At 35.7% G+C, this 24828-nt stretch overlaps 2 protein-coding genes across 2 annotated transcripts; one reads left to right on the top strand and one right to left on the bottom strand.

Annotated features, from left to right (window-relative positions):
* The first annotated feature begins 2604 nt into the window (after window positions 1-2604).
* Window positions 2605-5353, top strand: dusp19b (dual specificity phosphatase 19b). Its single transcript, NM_212979.2, is given in 4 exon segments — window positions 2605-2908; window positions 4531-4577; window positions 4837-4989; window positions 5084-5353. Coding segments are annotated over 4 exon segments (612 nt in total). The 5' UTR covers window positions 2605-2682; the 3' UTR covers window positions 5270-5353.
* A 2464-nt stretch (window positions 5354-7817) lies between these two features.
* On the bottom strand, window positions 7818-23853 carry pnp5a (purine nucleoside phosphorylase 5a). Its single transcript, NM_213311.2, is given in 7 exon segments — window positions 7818-9601; window positions 9710-10059; window positions 12747-12937; window positions 14404-14579; window positions 16672-16775; window positions 18596-18765; window positions 23601-23853. Coding segments are annotated over 6 exon segments (882 nt in total). The 5' UTR covers window positions 23624-23853; the 3' UTR covers window positions 7818-9601; window positions 9710-9841.
* Window positions 23854-24828: the final 975 nt, after the last annotated feature.

The raw sequence follows: 24828 nt of genomic DNA, 5'->3' as shown, positions 1-24828 counted from the left end.
CGCCACCCACTTTTATTATTTAGATTTTTAAGCAGGTTTTAGATCTGGAATCAGTCATCTACATTTGGCAACACTGCTGGACGCCCACACCGGCGAAGACATGCCGCACTGCTTCCTGCCATCTGCTCTCATTGAAAATGAATGACTTCCGGCTACTTTGACACTCTCGCCGCTTTTGGTGTGAACGTTCAGTAACAGTGCTTTGACTTCTGTTCATTCATTCATTCATTTTCTTTTCGGCTTAGTCCCTTTTTATTAATGCAGGGTCGCCACTGCGGAATGAACCGCCAACTTATCCAGCAGGTTTTTTTACGCAGAGGATGCCCTTCCAGCCGCAACCCATCTCTGGGAAACATCCATACACACTCATACACTATTAAGCCTACCCAATTCACCTGTACCGTATGCCTTTGGACTGTGGGGGAAACCGGAGCACCCGGAGGAAACCCATGCAAACACAGGAAGAACATGCAAACTCCACACAGAAACACCAACTGAGCCAGCCGAGGCTCGAAACAGCGACCTTCTTGCTTTGAGGAAACAACACTACCTACTACGCCTCTGTGTAGCTGAAACAAGACCATTCTCAAGGCTTTATTGGGGACAACTCAATTGTTTTATGTTCAATCTATTTTAATTGCTAAGTTAACTTTCACCGGAAGTTGATTAGTGCCTGAAAAACACAAGGTACATTCAAAGCTAACAGTAAAAGTGCATTAAAAATGGAATATTAATATTGAATATATTGAATAAATATTGAAGGTCACATTTATTAGCAATGTAGAAGAGTAAATGGGCACAGCTAGAGTTTTAAAGCTGACGATAATCTTCTGGTGAAAGCTTAATGTTGGTATTTTCAATTTCACAAGGTTGTTTTTACAGCATCGATGTTGTAATGCAGTGGTGTCCAAACTCTGTCTTGGAGGGCCGGTGTCCTGCATAGTTTAGCTCCAACTTCCTTCAACACACCTTCCTGGAAGTTTCTAGTACACAGAAAGAGCTTGATTAGCTGGTTCAGGTGTGTTTAATTGGGGTTGGAACTAAAATATCCAGGACACCGGGCCTCCAGGACCGAGTTTGGACACCCCTGTTGTAATGCAATTACAATACATTCAGTTAAATGGACTCCAGCATTCATTTAGTTGTTCAAGCACAAAACAAAATGAAAGACCGCTGCAACCAATAGCATCGTCATTAGCAACAGGCTAGCGCAGAAATTCCATTGCAAATACTGGGGTAAAATAAACTGTCATATTTTAAAGACATGGCGGGGGGAAATGGAGTTTAATGCTGTGCTTCTTGTACGATATCTGAGACGCACTTCATATCGTATATCTATCAGTCTGTGAAGATCACAATGTTGTAATGAAAAGACCGGAAGCCCTGGCTGAAAATTAAAAGTCTGTGTGCATTAACAACTTCAACTGGAAGTTGATTGGTGCCTTAAAAACACGAGGCTACCAAGCTACAAAAGTGCAAAAAGGTATATATTTTTTTGTGGAATGAATATTAAAGGCTACATATTTATGAAGAAGATGAAGAGTAAATCAGCAATGGAAGCATCAGGCCTATTTCACAAAATAAAGATCGAGACCGGAAGTACGGAAAACTTTTCGCGCCTTTTATTAATTCATTGTCATAATGGAGTGTGAACTCGTTTTTCCCTCAGTCATTAATAAAATGACCTACTTTACAAATCGCAGATGTCCATTTTGTTGACCGTTTCCATCGAAACGTGAGACGATCATTGAACGGGTTATCAAATCTTTTTTGAGCAATTCATTTTTGATTATCAAGGTATGTATTAAAATAAGCTGGCATATGGCGAATTTAAAGCTGGTTGTTAATTTTTGTGTGTTTGGGCACTTCAGTCTCAACCAGAGCTTTATATGAAAGTGGTAATTAGAGGAAGGTGCAGGTCTCTAAAGCGTGAGGAACCACATCAGCACAAATTAAAGTAAATTCAAGCAAATGCATTAGCAAATTCAGCAAACACATGTTTATAATGCACCTGATGTGTAATTGAGTCCCAAAAGCGCAAAGGGGCTTTTATTTTGAAATGCACGGGTGTAGCAGAAGAGTTCCCCGTTTGTTTTGTAGTCAAGTCTAGAAGGGATACAGCTGCGGATACTCGCATTTTGTATTAAACTCATCAGCAATAATTAATATTTATACATTACCATGATGGTTTGGATTGGAGTTGGATACGTTAATAAAAAAAAACAATTAATGTGTAATTTAAAAAATTTGAATAATAGTCGCGTATAATTATTTAAATTGTTGTGATGTTTGGTTTAGGGTGGAGTAGATGTTTATAAAATACAATTAATGGGTAATTTAATAAATAATATAGTTAATACTAAGTATAATTACTGTTTTAACATCACTGTAAAGGTTGGATTTAGAAGTAGACGTTAATAAAATACAGTTAGTTTATAATTTGATAAACAATATGAATAAAACTCGGTGTGATTACAGTTTTTACATAATGGCGAATGTTAGGTTTAGGCCAACTAGACGTTAATAAAATACTTTCAATGCGCAATTTAATAAATAACACTAATAATTTTCCTGAACTTCCGGCCGGGGCTGTATCCCTTCTAGCAACGTTCTCCGGTTTGTTTTGAGCGCATTTCTCTTCAGCTTTTCAGCATTTCGGATGTCGTGAGTAAATAAATAAAGATGAATTCCCTGGCGCAGGAGATCGCGGGTTTCTCTACGTCTCGGCTGAGGAAGCAGAGCACCAGAGTGACCACAGCGAGCGGTCAGGTCCTCCTGGAGACCCGCAGCGGCGCTGATTACCACAGCACGCCGGACACGGAGCGCCAGGGCGCGGATACCTGCGGCTTCGTGCAGGACTTCAGTCTGGATCTGCAAGTGGGAATCATCACACCCTTCCTGCTGCTCTGTGCGGGTTTACTATTAACACATATTTATTCTCTATTTATTGTGAAAGTCTGACAACTGAACTGATAAACTGCTGTATTTATTGTGAAAATATGACAAAACCTCCACTGTAACGTGATTATAATCGTGTATTATGATGTCATTCATTCAATTAATATGGGTGAATGAATGTTTCCCAATACTGGGTTGCAGGTGGAAAGGCATCCGCTGCGTAAAACATATGCTGGAATAGTTGGCGGTTCATTACGCTGTGGCGACCCCCGTTAAATAAAGTGACTAAGCCTGAAGGAAAATGGATATATGATAAAACTGAGGTATTTAAAAGGTCATAAAACAAACAATTATTTACAGTTGAACCCAGAAGTTTACACACACTGTATAAAAAGACATAACCATTTAAAAAAAGTCAGATGTTAATGCGACTAAACTTTTCCTCTTTTAGGTAAGTCAGGATTATCACTTTTGTTTCTGTTCTGCTTAATAGCAGAATAATGAGAGAGAGATTTTTTGAGAAATTGTTATGACTTTTCTTGAAAGCCAAGTTCAAACACAATAAGATTATTCTGCCTCTGAAAAAGCTCAGATGATGGTGTCAAGGTTTTGGAAGATTCTGATTGGCTAATTGACAAGATTTGAGTTAATTGGAGGCACAAGTGTAGAATAGTATTTAAGGAAAACCTCAAACACACTGCTTACTCTGTGACTATATGGGAAAATCAACAAGCCAGAATCAACAACAAAGCCAGATTACAATTTGCTAAATTACACTGAGAAAAAAATAATTGCTAGAGACATGTCCTGTGGTCTGATGGAACTAAGATTGAACTGTTTGGCCATAATGACCAGTGATGCATTTGGAGGACAAAGGGGAAAGTTTACAAGCCTAGGAACACCATCCCAACTGTGAAGTATGGGGGCGGCAGCATCATGTTGTGGGGCTGTTTTGCTGCAGGAGGGACTGGTCCACTTCACAGCATAGTTGGCATCAAGAATAAACATTATGTAGAAATACTGAAGCAACATCATAAGACATCAGCCAGGAAATTAAAACTTTGCCACAAATGGGTCTTCCAAACAGACCATGACACTAAGCATACTGCCAAACTAGTTCAAATGTCCTTTAATAAATGTTTTGGAGTGGCCATCACAAAGCCCTGATCTCAATCCTATAGAAAATGTGTGGGCAGAGTTGGAAAAGCTTGCTGAAACAAGACAGCCAACAAATCTGACTCAGTTACACCAATTCTGTCAGGAGGAGTGGGCCAAAATTCCTTCAAACTATTGTGAGAAGGATAGCCAAAACATTTGATTAAAGTTGCACAGTTTAAAAGCAAAGCTTAAAAATACTATTGTATTTTACAATACTGAATGTATTGTAAATACTGTAAAATGTGTGTAAACTTTTGACTGACTGGAAATTAATAAAAAATATCTAAAAAAAAAAAAATCATCTCATTATTCTGACATCTAGCAAATGTAAATGATTTAGGTAATCCTAACGGACCTAAAATAGTGAACGTTTAGTATTTAAAGCGCATGTAAACTAGTTTCAACTGTGTATTATGATACTGTCATACTACGACATATCAAGTATTAACACTCAACATTTTAATTTATATTTAGCATCTCAGGACGCTGCTCATGACATCGACACGTTGAAGAAACTAAAGGTAACAGTTTTTATTTTAAATATATTTGATATTGAGATTATTAGATCTATACACACTTTATGTAGCTAAATTCACATATTAAAAGTTTTATTCTCCTCTCTCGGTTTCTCTGCATGTATGATTTATTCTTTTGTTTGGGTATTTTTTTAAATGTTGTTTGAGCTCTGTAAAATGAAAATAATATGTTCAATATTTTACTCCTTAACTCCAGAGACAGTGAGGACAGTCATGTGTCCTCTGATTTGTATTATTGCTGTAGGTGACTCATGTGCTGAATGTGGCGTTCGGGGTGGAGAACGTGTTTCCTGAACTCTTCACATACAAGACTGTCAGCATGCTAGATCTTCCAGAGACGGACATCACTGCATACTTCCCAGAATGCTTTGAGTTCATAACACAAGCCAGACAGCAGGTGTGTGTGTATATCTCTGACCTATCCTTCTCTTGTTCAGGATAGAGTGGTGTGTGTATTTCTGACCTGTCCTCCTCTTGTCGTTCTTCTCCAGGATGGAGTGGTGCTGGTTCACTGTAACGCTGGCGTTTCTCGCTCTGCTTCAGTGGTCATCGGGTTCCTGATGTCTGAGCTGAAGATGTCCTTTGATGAAGCCTTCAGTGTTGCCAAAACCTCCAGACCGCAGATTCAACCAAACCCCGGCTTTCTCCAGCAGCTCAAGACATATAATCCAGCATGAAACACAACCAAAATGTGCTTCAGTGCCTAGATGTTTCTCACACCTGCTGCTTGATTATGCTAATGAGCTGAGAAGGTCACACAGTTAGTCTCTTATTAATCTGGGGCTGCCACAGTGTAAGGAACCGCCAATTTATCGGCTTAGTCCCTTTATTAATCTGGGGTTGCCACAGTGTAATGAACCGCCAATTTATCGACTTAGTCCCTTTATTAATCTGGCGTCGCCACAGTGGAATGAACCGCCAACTTATCCAGCATATGTTTTACGCTGCACATGCACTTCCAGCTGCAACCCATCACTGGGAAACACCTATACACTCTCATTTACATACACTACGGCCAATTTAGCCTACCGATTAATTCACCGATAGCGCAGGTGTTTGGACTTGTAGTGGAAACCAGAACACCTGGAGGAAACCCACACCAACACAAGGAGAACATGCAAACTCCACACGGAAATGCTAACTGATCCAGCCGAGGCTCAAACCAGCAATCTTCTTGCTTTGAGGCAATCGTGCTACTCACTGCGCCACCGTGATGGCCAACAAACCACCAATTGAAGGCAAATAATTACCAATAGAAACCCGAAAGACCGTTATAGTTTCCATTAAAACATATGAATAACATTATTAAAATGTAAACAAATTCCATGAAGGTTTCTATTGTTTTAGGAAATGGCAGGCCCCATATTTATATAATTTTTTGGATATTTGTTTTTAAATAAATGTTTATATTTATGCTTGTTTTATAAATTAAACATTTTATTGATGTTCTTAATGTTTTCACTTGGTTTAGTTGGCGACTTTTATTTTAAAATTCATCGTGATGGAATAAATATGTAAGCGCGTGACATCACACTTAACAAGCAGCTACATCACAGAGGTTTAGGTCAGGTGGCTATATAAAAATGCACAGGGAAGCTCATCAAATGGAAATAATAAATGTTTACAAAACGCTGTAATACTTTTAAAAATCATGATCTCAATATATATATATATATATATATATATATATATATATATATATATAGATTGATGTGTACACCATGATCTCTTAATAAATTCACTTTAATGTGTGATACGACTAAAAAGTGGCCATAAACGAATATTTTCTCAAGTCAAATGAGTAGCGGCTTAGACCCAAAAACACGACTTGGCAAGTGGATAAGAGGACCTGCTGAAGTGTTTTCTTGAAAGAAAACGAGTTACATGAACTTATTTTTCATTTACTTTCTTCCTATTTTTCACAGGTTAAGCCAAAATGGATGATGGTATTCTTGGGCATTCACTAGCTGCCTTGAAAATGTAAAGGTTTAAGTTCTATTAAAATGTTTAGAGACAAAAATAAAGGCTTTAAATTACTTCAAGTCACAATCTTACAGTCTATGGTCACAGTGCAGTACTTGAAGGGACTATTTTTGGTCAAAATTATAGAAATATGATATACAGTATTGTGTTATATATAAACATATGCACATTTGTGAAAGTAAGTGAAGTTTCACAAACTTATTTTGAGGAGCACATGATACGATTGACCACAGCTGGTCTCTCATCTACAATCATTAGTTAGCCAATCAGATTAATCCCAACTTACTTTAAGTAGCCTGGCTAAACTTACTCCCTTATCTTCGTTTTTTGAAGTACTCCACTTACATGCTCATCGACCAGGCAGTAGCCCTGGGCTAAATTATCTCTGAGCTAAGGGTTCTCTAGCGGGACAGCATGCTAAACCTGCTTATACTATCAAACATGAACTCTTGAAAACACTTCTAGTGGTGCTAGTTTAGATTTTTTAATGAGATCTATTACATAGGCCCCTGACTTTTTTTCAGTGTTCATATCACATAGAACGCACTTTTTGCGTTGAGAGGTGCCATTTTTTTTTTGAATAGTCTACTAACAGTCGCAAGTGTTTTCCGCCTGCTTATGCACCCTAAGCGCCTCACGGTTTTACCATTGCGCCGTGTGCTCGCAGTTAAAGGAGTCAGCTCTGAGTGCAAAAGCATGTAACGTCAGTCGCGTCTTTTTATTCTCCAATCAAATGAAAGCAGAGGCGGCGTTTCCATTAAGGTGACAGCAGTGTTTGTGTTGTCAAAACGACTACGGAAACTTTTATAGACGGGAGACTAGTGGTCACTGTTTTGAGTAATCCAGAGCTGTATTACTTTACAAATCTTGCATATAGCAATATTTTTGAATATTACAATTGTAACAATATCAACAGCAACACTCACGCAAAATACACAGCTGATTTAGTCATTGTCTGGTGATGTATAAAGCACACCACACTTTTTTGTCAACAATAAAGGCAGTGTGGTGCGCCTTGCGTTTTGGAATGTAAATGCGAGTCCGCTGTGATCGGCTCCTCACTGTGCAAAAAGGCCTCATCTTCTAAATTAAAAGGCAGAATTTAAAATTGTTTAACATGCTAAAATGACATTTAGATTGAATAATTAATAAACTTTTAATAAACGTTAATTTAAATAACATTTTTAAAAAAACCAAGCCTGGAGAATATATATTGGACAACACAACGGACAACATACAAAATGTGACAAAAAAATCTATATTTATTAAATGCTTTTGCATGACAAGTTTGTAGGGGGATCCAAAAGTTTAGAAAAAGCACCGAGATGTAATTTCAACTGACATCTCATGTATTTCCCCATGTCATCTTTCTTTCAATGGCTCTGTAGAAATATGACAAGCATTTTTTGACAAATAGTTCACCCAAAAATGTGTTGTACACAAAACTCACACCATAAACGAGATGGAGACATAAATAATAAATAGCCAATTATACTAATAATGTTAAAAAAGGTGATATTTTACTGTACATCTTCAGACAAACACTACAACGAATTTGAAGCTTTACAGACGATTCAATCTCTTAGAATTAAAACACCTGCAACATTGTAAACGTCAAGTTAGAAATAAGAAACATTAGCATTCAAAGGAATGTAACAATTATTATTATTACTTTTAAATGAAAAACAAAACATAAGCACTATCCTGTTGACCGAGTCTATATACATAAGAGCTAAATATTAACCAGACCGAACACTAATGAAGACTGAAACTGTCCAGGGTGCGAATCACAGGGGTGGTTTTAAGGAACGGACTTTCCTGAATAACTCATGAGCCCCCTCTAAAGGACGTCAAAACAATGTACAGGAGTCAGACCTTTAAAAGTAAGCATTAGTTATCTCTTATGCGTCTCTGTTAATAATGATATTAATAATTAAAATAATAGATAATATAAATATACATTTGAACACCCCTATAACGGGTCATACCATTCATAATCGCGCCATTTCAACCGTCTGACAACGGCAGATGAAGAGCACCAACGGACATCGTGAGTATTCAGAAGACAATTTTCTCGTAAAATAGCTGTTTGTATCGACATATAACCCTAAATAAAGTAAAATTAGAAATAATTTGTATAGTTTGACCTCTGAAATAAGGTTACTGAACACTAAATATCCCTCAAAACAAAAAAAAAGAATCACGACTTATTAAAATACAGACCATTTCAATGTGGTCATCAAACTAATTCATAACTGCAACAAGAGACAATTCAATCATAACTTATTGTTATAACATTATTTCAATTCAACCATAATGTTAAAACAGCTATTAAAACATTATTTCAATTAAATTCAATAATAAAAATCCAATCATAATGTTAAAACAGCTATTATAACATTATGTTATGATTGAATTATTATGATTGAATTGAAATAATGTTAAAACAGCTATCAAAACATTATTTATCAATATGTGGCTACATTTGGATTATTGGAAGCTGTAAAAATGAAGCTGTAAAAAAGATGTAAAACAGGAAATATGTTGGGACCGGTGTTTTTGTTTACATCCCTCAAAATGGTCTATTTGTAATTTAAATAAATACATACATCTGATTTACTGAAGCATGCATTAAACAAACTAATATATCCAAAAAATTTGACCCCATTGAACAGTTGTCCATGTATAACTCGCACCCTGACAGAATTGCGCGGTAAAAGAAGATTCAATAAACATAAATAAACATCAGCTGAATGGAATTGACCTGTAAAACATGGTTTCTGAAACAACAACCATTTGTTTTGTGTTCACAGATGAGTTCTGTATGTTCTTTGGTCTGTGATTAATGTTGGATCTGATGTGCAACACTGTTTGAGAAAGAAACATGTCTAGAAGGGATACAGCTGTAGATGCACATCAATATAGCTTCATTTTTATGACACTGTACAACAATAATTTTTACATTAGAGTAAGTGTTGACTTTAGTCTTGGGGTAGATGTAAATAAAATACAATTTAATAGGTAATTTAATAAATACTATAAATAATACTCTGTATAATTACTGTTTTTACACTACTTTGATGGTTTGATTTAGGGTCAAAGTAGACAATAATAAAATACAATTAATGGGTAATTTAATAAATAATATTTATAATTATGTTAACTTCTGGAAGCTGTATCCCTTCTAGGACAATCTTGCTAGTTTCTCCAACAGTGCGTCATAATAATGGCAGTTGAGCAGCAGGTATTTTCCGCCCTGAGCAGTTTTAGGCGTAGTTGTTGTTGTGCTCCAGCCGGGTAATAATAGTAGACACCAGTCTCTCCAGCTGCTCCGCTCGCTGTTTGCCCGTCTGCAGGACTTCCTCATGGTTGGCTTTTTCCTCGCTGTCGTAATCCATAACTGCTTTATTGGTTATCAAAGACAGAGCGAAGACGCGCATCCCGCAGTGACGGGCTACGATCACCTCATGAACTGTGCTCATGCCTGAAAGAGAGATATTCTGTCATCATTTACTTCTCCATTATCTTTTTAAACCTTTATGAGTTTTTTTTATCTTCTTTTAAACACAATAGAAGATACTTTAAAAAATGTCAGAAACCTGTAGCCATTGACTTTTATACTCCATACTTTTTTTTATAATAAATATAGCCTAGACTACATTTGCAATTCTACAGATTCTTCGGCTGTAATAAACCAGCCTAAAGCCCCATCTGCTTTTTTAAAACTAGCATTACAAACTAGCCAAGAGCGCCGTCTGCTGTTAAAAACTAGCCTAGAGCACCGTCTCCTGTTAAAAACTAGCCTAGAGCACCGTCTGCTGTTAAAAACTAGCCTAGAGCACCGTCTCCTGTTAAAAACTAGCCTAGAGTGCCACTTACTATTTAAAAACTAGCCTAGAGTATGTCTGCTGTTAATGACTAGCCTTAAAGACTAGCCTAGAGCATCGACTACTGTTAAAACTAGCCTATAGTACACGCTGCTGTTAAAAACTAGCCTAGATCACCATCAACTATTAAAAACTAGCCTTGAACGCCGTCTGCATTTTTAAAAACTAGTCTAGAGTACAACCTGCTGTTAAAAACTAGCCTTAAATACTAGCCTAGAGCACCATTCACTGTGAAAAACTAGCCTAGAGCACTGTCTGCTGTTAAAAAACTTTATCAACCTTTATTAAAACTTTTCAGTGCATCATCAACCATTAAAAACTAGCCTAGAGCATTATCAATCGTTAAAAACTAGCCTAGAGCGCTGTCTGGTGTTAAAAACTAGCCTAGAGCATCACCGGCTGTTAAAAACAGGTCTTAAAAGACTAGCCCAGAGCACCGTCTGCTGTTAAATACTAGCCTAGAGCACCATTTCCTCTTAAAAACTAGCCTAGAGCGCCATCTGCTGTTGAACACTAACCTAGAGCACCATCTGCTGTTAAACACTAGCCTAATGCGCCGTCTGTTGTAAAAAAAACTAGCCTAAAGTACGGTCTGTTGTAAAAAACTAGTCTAGAGCACCGTCTGCTGTTAAAAACTAGCCTAGAGCACCATTTCCTCTTAAAAACTAGCCTAGAGCGCCGTCTGCTGTTGAACACTAGCCTAGAGCACCTTCTGCTGTTAAAAACTAGCCTAAAGCACGGTCTGTTGTAAAAAACTAGTCTAGAGCGCCATCTGCTGTTAAATACTAGCCTAGAGCACCATCTGCTGTTAAACACTAGCCTAGAGCACCTTCTGCTGTAAAAAACTAGTCTAGAGCGCCATCTGCTGTTAAAAACTAGCCTAAAGCGCCGTCTGCTGTTAAAAACTAGCCTAAAGCGCCGTCTGCTGTAAAAACTAGCCTAAAGCGCCGTCTGCTGTAAAAACTAGCCTAAAGCGCCGTCCACTGTTAAAAACTAGCCTAAAGCGCCGTCTGCTGTTAAAAACTAGACTAGAGCACCATCTGCTGTTGAAAACTAGTCTAGAGCGCCACCTGCTGTTAAACACTAGCCTAAAGCACGGTCTGTTGTAAAAAACTAGTCTAGAGCGCCATCTGCTGTTAAATACTAGCCTAGAGCACCATCTGCTGTTAAACACTAGCCTAGAGCACCTTCTGCTGTAAAAAACTAGTCTAGAGCGCCATCTGCTGTTAAAAACTAGCCTAAAGCGCCGTCTGCTGTTAAAAACTAGCCTAAAGCGCCGTCTGCTGTTAAAAACTAGCCTAAAGCGCCGTCTGCTGTAAAAACTAGCCTAAAGCGCCGTCTGCTGTAAAAACTAGCCTAAAGCGCCGTCCACTGTTAAAAACTAGCCTAAAGCGCCGTCTGCTGTTAAAAACTAGACTAGAGCACCATCTGCTGTTGAAAACTAGTCTAGAGCGCCACCTGCTGTTAAACACTAGCCTAAAGCACGGTCTGTTGTAAAAAACTAGTCTAGAGCGCCATCTGCTGTTAAATACTAGCCTAGAGCACCATCTGCTGTTAAACACTAGCCTAGAGCACCTTCTGCTGTAAAAAACTAGTCTAGAGCACCATCTGCTGTTAAAAACTAGCCTAAAGCGCCGTCTGCTGTTAAAAACTAGCCTAAAGCGCCGTCTGCTGTTAAAAACTAGCCTTAAGCGCCGTCCACTGTTAAAAACTAGCCTAAAGCGCCGTCTGCTGTTAAAAACTAGACTAGAGCACCATCTGCTGTTGAAAACTAGTCTAGAGCGCCACCTGCTGTTAAACACTAGCCTAAAGCACGGTCTGTTGTAAAAAACTAGTCTAGAGCGCCATCTGCTGTTAAATACTAGCCTAGAGCACCATCTGCTGTTAAACACTAGCCTAGAGCACCTTCTGCTGTAAAAAACTAGTCTAGAGCGCCATCTGCTGTTAAAAACTAGCCTAAAGCGCCGTCTGCTGTTAAAAACTAGCCTAAAGCGCCGTCTGCTGTTAAAAACTAGCCTTAAGCGCCGTCCACTGTTAAAAACTAGCCTAAAGCGCCGTCTGCTGTTAAAAACTAGACTAGAGCACCATCTGCTGTTGAAAACTAGTCTAGAGCGCCACCTGCTGTTAAACACTAGCCTAGAGTAACTTTTGCTGTTAAAAACTAGTCTAGAGCACCATCTGCTGTTAAAACTAGCCTAGAGCTGCATCAACTGGTAAAAACTAGTGTGCATAAACTATGACAGCTCTGTCTGATTGGATGATGAATGAAGCTGTAGACTCTTACCGACAGCGTCAGCACCCAGTTTGTGCAGCATGCGGCACTCAGCGATGGTCTCGAATGACGGCCCTCCAAGAACACAGTAAACCCCCTCCCGCAGGAAATCACTGAAGCCCAGCTCTGATCCCACATCCAGAGCCATCTGCTGCAAATCTCGATCGTACGCGTCAGACATGCAGGGGAAACGCACTCCAAACCTGAAGAAAATCAACAATATACTGTTAAAGTCAGCATTATGAGCCCCCTGAATATTCCCCCCCAATTTCTGTTTAACAGAGAGCAGATTTTATTCAACACATTTTTACTCATGATAGTTTTAATAACTCATCTCTAATAAATAATTTATTTGATCTTTGTCATGATGACAGTAAATAATATTTGACTAGATATTTTTTAAGACACTTCTATACAGCTTAAAGTGACATTTAAAGGCTTTACTAGGTTAATTAGGTAAGTCATTGTATAACAGTGGTTTGTTCTGTAGACCAGTGGTTCTCAAAGTGGGGGTCGCGGAACAATGAAGGGGGGTCGCCTGGTGATTTCCAAAAATCTACTTATTATTATTATTAGGCCATAAGAAAAACCATATTTTATCCATAACCAAGTGAAGAGAAAAAACAGTTGTTTATAGTTACTATAGTAGCTTATTTACTTGTTCTATTGGATTGTGACCCCTGGGGTAAATACATTATATTAAAGACAGCAATAGCGTCAGATGCAGCAGATAGATTTTATAACACCAGGTTAAACTTTCTGGCAGATTTACAGGACTGAAATACATAAAAAAATTAAACGAAGAATAGACTTGAGTCTATTGGTGTGTGTGCAACATTGCATGCAAGTTTTCTGTATTTATAACCACCTCAGAGGATATTGGGGGTCGCGAGTCACTGGCATTGTTATTTTAGGGGTCGCGTGCTGAAAAGTTTGGGAACCCCTGCTGTAGACAATCAAAACAAATAATAATAATAATAATATTGACCTTAAAATGGCTTTAAAAAAAATAAAAAACTGCTTTTATTCTAGCTGAAATAAAACAAATAAGACTTTCTCCAGAATAAAAAATGTTATAGAAAATAACCTTGCTGTTAAACATCATTTGGGAAATATTGGGAAAAAAATTCACAGGAGTGCTAATAATTTCCACTTCAACTGTATATTATTATACCTGTAAAATTTCAAAAACTTTTTAGGTAAATGTAAAAAAAGGCTGTTCACACAGGCGAGGACGTACCGAAATCTTTACAGAAAAGCACCGTTCACATATTTATTTCAAAATACCAGTAAATTCTGAGATCATTAACCAGAAATGAGCTTTTACCAGCTGCACTTGTGTTTGTAAACATGATGGGGGTCAGTCTTTCAGTTGATGGTTTCCCTCGTATTATTCATGCAGCTTCTTTTGCCTGTTTTCATTTGACCAATAAACCCTACATAAAATGTTTCCTAGGTAAAAAAGTTTCCCCTTGTTACCTTCTGACGAAATCCCCATAGTGGAAGTTTCCACATAGCAATAAAGTCCCCCTCCTGACGGAAAACAACACTTATATAAGGCTTATATAAGGGGAATGTGTGGAATCTCCACATGTCCAAACATCTGCATTGCGTGAGTGTGTTAATGTAAAGGCAGTGCTGTGAATATAATAAACACATATAAACATGCCTTTCATCGTTGTGTCCCGCCAGAGGGTTGTTTCCAGCGAATCCGGGCATGTTGAGGTGGTCTTTGATGATCATGATGTCTCCTACTTTATAGTCCTGGTTCAGACCGCCAGCAGCGTTGGTAAGAATCACTGTCTCCACACCCAGCATCTTGAAAATCCGCATCGGCATTGTAATCTGCAGCAGAACAACAAAACAAATGCTTTGAAATCAGGGATGTACGATATATCAGCGGCTGATAAATGCTATTTTTAATGTTATGGTTACTGGTCCAATATCAAAATTAGGCCGATGTTTGTAAGCCCTTAGATTACGTAATTGTACAGAACTTCCTGCCCTGCACATGCATAGGTCAAACTTGTTTAGTCTTGTCCAGTGCACTATAATCTGCTTTTATATCAGCTAATATATCAGTTATCAGTCTCCAAATTTTAAGAGTTATCAGTTATCGATATTAGCCAAAAAATTCAATCCATCCCCATCTGAAACTCACTTTATTACTTTCACACCAATGATGATAACTATAATGACTAACACACTATAATGATACAGATATAAATAAAACATTGCACATTTAAAGGGAGTTCACACAAAAATTAAAGTACCCATTGACTTGAATAGTAGAGAAAAATACATTAATGGCATTTATTAAATATATTTTTGTGTACAACAGATAAAAAAAAGAGTCATTAAGGTTTGGACCCTTTTAATGCAATGTTAATGATAAGTAAGTGTTTTTTTTTGAGTGAACTATCCCTTTAAAAGAATAGAAGAGTTTACACCACATCAACAACGTGCCAGAAAAATAATATTGTTGGAATCAATTTTAGTACGTTTTTCCCCCATTGATGATGACACACAGTGTGAGCATTATTGGTAATGTGTGTTATAGTGGGTGTTAATGCAGTTAGTTCTTGACCTTTAGACTCACATCTGCTAATATGTTGTTATTTTAGCATTACATTTTCACACACACACACACACACACACACACACACACACACACACACACACACACACACACACACACACACACACACACACACACACACACACACACACGTTTGTTTTTGTAAATTGTGGGGGACATTACATAGGTTTCCATTGTTTTATACTGAGTGTAGTGGCTATTTTCTCTAAGGAGGCTCTCTCAGTGGTCAAGAAACAAAGTCTTACCCGGGATGTCTTTTACAAGTTTTATTCTTTATAAAGAAGATCACAGTCATACAGCAACAACAGCTTCTGCAGAGTGAGATACTAAAGCAAAGTGTGTTCCCCTTTTTATCTAGTTTGTACTGCTTACGAGGTCAACTCCCAATAAGGCCTCATCTACAATTACATCAGGTGTCTTCTGCTGTTCGTGCTATATGCTCATAACAACCACACATCCTTCTTAGGATAATGAAAAAGCTTTCACCTAAAGAAATATAGTTATCTAGAAAAATGTACACATAGGTTTTATGATGAACATATGGAGAACACAGATACACACACACACACATGTAATAATGAGTCTTAGACAAGTTTCTAACATATAAAGCTCATCTAAAAATGAATTTCCATTACATGAGCAAACTGTATTTTCTATTGCCCTAACCTGACCCTACCCCTAAACCCAACCCCCTTGCTTATTGAGAAATGAGGACATGAGCAATGTCCTCATATTTCACCACCTTCTTGTAATACCTGTCATACCCACATCATTATACAGATTTGTGTCCTAATGTCACAAAAACACGTACACACACATGCACACACACACACACACACACACACGCAAAAGTAATGTAATGTTTGCACTCCTCAGCATCAAATAATCAGTCACACACACACAAGACTAACAGTTAAATCTAATTGGGTTTACAATCAGACAATTAGATTTACCAGGTGGTTTAGAGTAAAGTCTGCTGCACTTGGTTTGCTCCTGTTAAATGGATATTGAAGTCAGAGGCCTTTCAATTTTAGCTTAAAAAAGTAAGTTCATTGAGGACAATAATGTCTGTGCTCAAAAAAACGCAGCTTAAAAGTATCATATTTCAATATCATTACATACTTACTGTCAACTACCAGTCTCACACACACATACAAACTTCTCAATTTATGGGAGGAAACCCACGCCAACATGGGGAGAACATGCAAACTCCACATAGAAATGCCAACTGGGCCAGCCAGGACTCGAATCAGCGACTTTCTTGTTGTGAGGTGACAGTGCTAACTACTGAGCCAGTTTTTAAACTGTTAAATGCAAATAATAAGAGGTGTTTCATACCTTCTGGATGGGATATCCTTCATAGAGATGAAAGCGTCCCTGCATGCAGACACACGGCCTGCCCTTTAAAGTGCCAAACACCAGCCGACCCGCATGACCATGAACTGCAGATGAGGAGACGATGTGTTAATTTAGGATTTAAATAGATCTTTCGCCCAAAACTAAAATTTCTGTTAGTATTTGCTCACTCCTCATTTCTCACAAAGCCGTTTTGCTTCTTTTTGTAAATGTTGAACACAAAAGAAGATACTCTGAAAAATGTTGGAAACCTGTAACTGACTTACATAATATTTTTTTTGTCCTATTATGGAGGCCAGTGGTTACGGATTTGCTTAACAAAGATATAAACGGTGAATTAAGAAGTTAAAAGTCAGAATTGAAAATGTAAACAATTGCGAACAATTGTGAATGTAGGATTCAAAAATCGAATTAATAATAATAATAAAAAGATTTAAACAGAGAAATTAGAACAAAAAACGTTCAGAATTGACATGTTAACTCAAAATTCAAACAAACAGACAACAATTACGAGATGTAAACTTTAAAATTGAAGAAAAAAAGTCAGAAATATGAAATCAAAACTAAAAGATTGAACTGAGAAAGGAAAAGTCAGAATCGGGAAATGTAAACTCAGTCTGAAGTAAAACAAAAAAAAATTTGAAAAAGGTTTTGAGAATTGTGATTTACAAAATCTTAACTTGTTTACAAAAAGTCAGAGCTATGAAATAAAAATGACTTCTGGGGAAATAGTAAAAATAAAAGATATAAACTGAGAATTATGAGGAAAGAAAAGTCAGAATCACTAAATGTAATCTCAGAAATTCACTATTACAAGATGTAAACGGGCAATTCAAACAAAACAAAAGTCATGTTTTTTAAATTAAACACTTAGATAATAGAATTACCTGATGTAATTCTAATGGTATAAAAGGTTTACCATTTCCCAAAATATCTTTTGTGTTCAACAACAACAACAAAAAGACTTGAAATGACTTGAGAGTGAGTAAATAATGCGTAATTGTTCACTGGGGTGAACTATCCTTTTAAGTAAAGACCTGGGGGTGTTGTTTATAAAACTTTGCATAGAAACCATCCTAAAAAATGTACACTAGAATAAAAGTTAATGTATTTAATAATGATTAAGGCTCTTAAAAAGATTAAAAGTGGCTCAGTTAAGTTAAATATGCTGACTTACAGCTGTGCACATTCTCCAATCAAGTTTGTTTAGATCACAACTCATGTGTTGTGGAGAATGTGCGCAGCTGAAAGTCATCACAGCTTTAACTTAAATATTGACTTCATTAAAATCCCCATATAAGCCATAATCATTAATACATAAATGTACTTATTTTGGTATATGTTCCCTTTCAGGACGAAATCTAAGTGAAGTTTTATAAATAAGAGCCCAGGTTTTTACGAGACAAGGCATACAGTATTTTACATACAGTTGAAGACAGCATTATTCACCCCCCTGTATATTATTTTTAACATTTCTAATCATGATAGTTTTAATAACTCAGTTATAATAACTGATTTCTTTTATCTTTGCCATGATGACAGTAAATAATATTTGACTAGATATTTCTGAAGATACTAGTATTCAGCTTTAAGTGACGTTTAAAGGCTTAACTTGGTTAAATAGGGTAATCAGGGTAATTAATCAAGTCATTGTATAACAGTGGTTTGTTCTGTAGACTATGCAAAACCAATATTGGTTTTAGGGGGCTAATAATATTGACCCTTATATGGCTTTAAACACTTTTTAATCTAGCCGAAATAAAACAAAAAAGATTTTCTCCAGAAGAATTTTTTATAGGAAATATTGTGAAATATTCCTGACTCTGTTAAACATCATTTTCTTAATATTGGAAATTCAAAGGAGGGTGAATAATTTTGACTTGAACTGTATCTGAGAAAGCCTCACCTGTACTCTGGGGAAAGTTAGGAATGTCCCGGTAGTTGAAGGCCACCTGGTCTTTCAGAGCATCAGCCAATCCACCCAAACCCGAACCACACACGATGCCCACCAGAGGGCGCACTGCAGTCTGGGACAGGAGCCAATCAGCGGTGGCCTGGCAATCCTCAAAACTGTACCTGCAGACAGACAGAAAGAGACTTTGTCTTTAGAGATTTGAATGTAAATTAAAGAGGTTTAAAAGTCAAAGTACAATTTTAACAAAATGTCACAAAACTATTCGATCACCAATCAAAAAACAGCAGATCCTCTTCATATAACAAACATAAAGCTATATTCACTCACCATTTAGGCATGGGCTGGTATAAGATTCTAATAGTATGAAAACCTTGGATAAAACCATCACAGTATTGCGATTAATTCTCTAAAATAAGTTATTTCTAAACGAATCTCTGGATAATAAAAAAAAAAACACTTACCCCATTGAACACAATATAATTTCTTTAAAGAGGCATTTTAAATATTTTTACACGATAAACATGTGCGGCTAAATCATTAAAATAAATCATCGACTTCTACTGCCTTGGTTAGTGTTAAAAACACTGATTTCTTTACAGCTGTATAGGCATCTTTGGAGATCTTGCTTTTGTTTGGATACATTGTAAAGCCACTGCACTGCTCAGGTTTATAGCATGCTTGGTTGTTGATTTATAAGCAATTTGATTTTCAGATATTTGCCGAATCATGGGGTGACCAGTAGTTCTGTTCTGCTGGAGATACTGTTGTCTTAAACTCAAATTAAATTAAATAGTCGTAACGAATACGTAAAAAAAAACTCTACATACAGTTGAAATCAGAATAATTAACCCCCCTTTGAATTTCTTTTTCTCCTTTAAATATTCAACAAATGATGTTTAACAGAGCAAGCAAATTTTCAGTCTGTCTGATAATATTTTTTTTCTTCTGGAGAAAATCTTATTTGTTTTATTTCAGCAGTTTTTAATATTTAAAAATCATTTTAAGGTCAATATTATTAGCCCCTTTAAGCTATAATTTTTAATAGTCTATGAAAACAAACCACTGTTATACAATGACTTGCCTAAGTAACCTAGTTAAGCCTTTAAATGTCACTTTAAGCTGTATAGAAGTGTCTTGAAAAATATCTAGTCAAATATTATTTACTGTCATCAGGGCAAAGATAAAATAAATCATTTATTAGAGATGAGTTATTAAAACTAATATGTTTAGAAATGTGTTGAAAAAAAAAGTCTTCTCTCTGTTAAACAGAAATTGAGAAAAAAAATAAACAGGGGGGCGAATAATTCTGACTTCAATTGCATACCTTAGGAACAGTATAACTAATAATTTTAGGGGTTTTAAAACCTTGACTTTTCCAAATCACGAGAGAGAGAGAGAGAGAGAGAGAGAGAGAGAGAGAGAGAGAGAGAGAGAGAGAGAGAGAGAGAGAAAATTAAACAACTTTCATTAAACATCAATCTTAAAAATTACATAAAATATTGATGATACACACTCATAATCATTTGTTTTTTGTTATTAATTTTCTGCACACAATTTCTTAAATAAAAAAATCTGCAGACTTTTGTGGAATGGTTTTGGCAGTATAGTAACTAAAAACAGCAAATCAAAATTAACAACTTAAAAAGATAATAATTAAGGTTTACAATCCAAATCTAATTAGACCCAATTGTTTGGTTAACAAAAAAGCAAGTCTCTCATATAATTAAAAAAAAAAAAAAAAAAAAAAAAAAAAAAAATATATATATATATATATATATATATATATATATATATATATATATATATACTAAAAGACAGAGGACATTACTTCACAAACTGTATTATTGTAAATGAATCATGTAAACATTTGCACATCAGCCAATAATATAACTGATATCAATATAAAAACGGACTAAATATATATTTACACAAGTAAATAAATACACTCATTTCTATATCCTACTTATACTACAATATAGTACATTTAAATATAAATAAATTAATCATTCACTATAAAAATGTCTTGTTGCTGCATTAAATGCTTTCAAATGTGACAAATTCATCAATAGACTTAATAAAGAATAATAAAGAAAATCCCCCATAATTCTTGATTTCACCAAAACAAAACTACAATGTTCTGATTTGTGTTTGTTCTGTTTTCTTTTTTCCAGCTTGTGTAAATGGCCAATCTTGCCTATATAACACAATGATGTGATAGAGAAAAACATGGGAAGAGAGAGAGTGAAAGAGCGGAAAAATTCTTGAGAGCGCTGGTTATGTAAACACACACACACACACACACACACACACACACACACACACACACACACACACACACACACACACACACACTTCCCAATCAGAAGCCACGTTCATACTACACACATTCATATTCATCAGTTATGCAAGTTGTATAAATAAACAAAGGCTTCTGCTTATATATTATATAGTTTCAATACCAAATTCTGTAACAGATCTGAATGGCTATGAAGTGTGCAGATATCAAAAAAAAAATAAAAAATGTTGGCAGATCTGAAACGTGAGACACTTTTCAACATCACTGCTGTAACCGGAGAATCTGATACTGAAATAAACCTTCGGTGACTGAGCGTCTTTATGATTAGCACTGTGGCCTAAGTTGACTGTAGAAAGTACACATTTTAGGCTGTCAAAACATTTAAGCAAAATCTGAAAACAGCCAATGTCCAATAACACTATAAAAATACTGTTAGTCTCGTTTCCAAAGGTAACTTTAGTTGATTTGCTAACTAATAGCCAATCTGGGATAGTCAATGACTGGATATTTGTGTCACACTATATTTTGAAGAACAATTATCACTATTAATAAAGCATTAACTTTGACTTCTGCCTCAATAAACTCCTAATTAGCTGCTTATTAACGGTTATTAAGGTAGTCGTTAGGTATTGGCATTAGGGATGTAGAATATGTGCTTCATTAGTGCTAATAAACAGCCAATATCCTAATATTTGGTAGGTAATGAGTAGGCCAGCACGGAATCTACATGCAGAGAAATCTGCAGATTTCCAGCCCATCATTGAATCTATTTATTTAGTTGTTTGTAAATGTGTGTAAATTTTTATTTATTCAGTTTATTTTATTAATTTCAGTAATATTACTGACTAATATGAAAGCGTTGATATGATTTACTTACAATACAGTTTGTAAAGTAATGATTTCTGTGTTTTAGTAGATATATTATATAGAAGACTTGCTTTGTTTACCAAATAAACTGATCTAATAGGATTTGCATTGTAAATATTAAATAAAAGTTAAAATGTATTATTTTTTATTTAACATATGAAGTTTTTAGTTATGATACTCCCAAAATCATTCTGCATAAATGTCCGCAGATTCTGTCTGGCCCTAGTAATGAGCCACTAGTTAATAGTGATAATTGTTACTAAAAGTGTTAGTAAAGGTTTATATAGTGTAGGGGGAAGCTATTTTGATGAGCACTTTGAATATAAAGTGTGTTAATTATGTGTTTTACAATAATACTATAATACTTTTTGGGTACAACTGAAATACAAATCAAAATTGTAATTTTTGAGATGATAAAAACAAGCGAAAACAGCTGACTTTTGTTTAAATGGGAGCCTGTTTCAATTATTACATAATTCTGAGCGTTTAAAACCCAAAATGTCCGCTCTTAAAGAGACAGTTCATCTAAAAAAAAGTCCTCATCAATTCACATTGAAGTGGTTCGAACTTTTAAGACCTAATTTCTTCTGTTTTGTTAAACTAAAGCAATTTTTTTTTAATTGTTGACACTGATAGTAAGCCTAGCAAAAATTTTAATCAGGGTTTCTGCAGGTTTCATCGAGTTAAATTTAAGACTTTTAAAGACATTTTTGAGACCATTATAAATGAAAATTTAGACTCTTCGATTTTTCAAACGGCCCACATGAAAAATATTTTTTTTGACCAATCAAAAAATTATGATTTAATACATTTAATACCACAATAATACAATTATAATAAACAATTAAAATATTTTTGATTTTTTTCTTAGCTAACTATTTTAGATATTGTGTAAAAACAGGCAATCCATACACTTTTCCCCAACATAAACTTTTTTTTTTAAATAAAAAAAATGAAAAAATGTTTTAAAAGTTTAAAAACGGTAATAAATTAAATCCTTGGAGAATAATCTGTCCAGGTCGGTGTCCTCAGCAGTAAATATGGAGAACTTCCAAACAAAGGTTATTGTAAGGAAAATAATAACATCATTATGATAGAGTTAAAAATGTACTTAAAAAACGTTTAAAGTTTTATTGAGATGGATTGTATGGGTTTTGGCCAGATTGAGTAGCAATACTTGAACAAGAGAAAATTAAGAGCTATTTAAAAAAGATTTAAGACCTACAACAAAATGTTTCAGTGAATTTAGGACTTAAGGCCTAAAATTGAGATTTTTAGATTTAAGACCTTTTAACACCCAGCAGAAACCCTGTTTAATAATTATGTTAATTCCTTACATTTATATAGCACTTTTCTGAACACTCAAAGCGCTTTACACATTTTTGAGGGGGGATCTCCTCATCAAACAGGGAAGTCGATGGCTGTTTCCTATCCAACATTCTTCAGGATATCTTTTTTGTGTGTTCAACAGAAGAAAGAAACTTAAACACATTTGGAACAAGTGCAGGAAAGTAAATGATGACATATTATTTATTTCGGGGTAAATCACGACAGAAAACGGAGCAGCAGTTTCCGCCCACTGGCAGCTGTTCCAGACACACACCCGCGCATCACCACGTGCTCCTCACCGACAGAACTCGATTAACTTCACTTCACAACTATAATGAATGAATTAATTAATTGAGAAACATCAACTTTAAACAACTAACAAAGTTCTTGCTGTATCTACAGTAAAGCGGGATTCAAATTAAATACACAATCTAAACACAACAGGTGAAAAACTCTAAAGAAACTACTAACTGAACTGTGTAAAGATAAATAATAATACTGTACCCAGTGTTGCTCTCAGGAAACATGATTCAAGTCGCTGCTTTGGTCCTTGAACAGTGCAGAACGGAAATTTCAGTGTTTCTAAAGCGGCAGATGTGAATAAAATATCCGACGAAGCACCGGAGAAACGAATAACGGAAATTTAAATAAAAAAAAACGTCGTCGGTGTAACGGTTGAACACTCAAGTGAAAATGATTTAAAATTCCTGAAGCGTCGCTTTCGTAGCCGGTATTCTTATAGAGCCCCTGTTTCCGCCACTCCTCCCGCGCTATGACGCAAATGAACACACACACACACACACCCCTGATGACGCAACCGCCCGTGGCCAGGGTGAGTTTTGGGCTCTAAAGCTTGAGTAACAGCTGTCACTGTCTAAAATCGCCGCATAAAAATGGGTTTCAGCTATTAGATTTGTAGGTACACAAAGGCATGTGAGTAAACGTCATCCAAATATAAACACTGGCATGTGGGTTAATGTGTTTTGGGCTCAAATTCACAATGATTCGGACAAACTAATAGCCTATATGAATGAACTTGGTCAGACTTTAATTCTTTACTGAACACAAACCAAACAACATTTATAACCATATAGCTAAAACTTACGACTACACTGCAATTAGTTGACTTTAAACTCGTTGCCTTTGAATTACACACACAGTTTGTTTACTTTATAATTATAAGTTAAGTGAATGCATTTACTGACTTTTTAAAAGGATAATCAACTTGTTTCTTTTAGGGCAACAGGTTTACAGACTTTTCAAATGTAAAATAACCCAAGTAATCACTTTTTTTTACAGTGTACATTTGTTAAATCAACAACAACTAATAAATACACTGAAAATATTAACAGTTTCTGTATTTTTCACAAGTGTTTTGTGTTTATTTAAGGTTATGAATTGCATTTTGGGATGTTGATCTCTGCTCTGTCGACTTTTGATGTGGAAAATTAAACTCTACAGTTGAGCAAATAAACTTTTATTGACATTTTAGTAGTTTTAAATAATCTAATGTGTAAGAAATAATAACATAGAGAGAAATAAATCTGTAAAATAACAGAAAATGTACTGGCGGTTTATTACAAGGTTTCTGTAGCGTAATAACACCAACCAAGATAATGTATCACTTTAAACTATTAAAAATGTTCATGAAAGTCAAGTTTTCAAAATGTTTTAATGTTAAAAGTAGTTGGAAGAAAGAGCAAGATCCCATAATGCAACTCAAAAGCATAAA

This window comes from Danio rerio, chromosome 7 (genome assembly GCF_052040795.2).
Source record: "Danio rerio strain M-AB ecotype USA chromosome 7, GRCz13ab, whole genome shotgun sequence".
In the NCBI taxonomy this organism is placed as follows: domain Eukaryota; kingdom Metazoa; phylum Chordata; class Actinopteri; order Cypriniformes; family Danionidae; genus Danio; species Danio rerio.
This window is presented reverse-complemented; position numbering and strand designations above follow the sequence as displayed.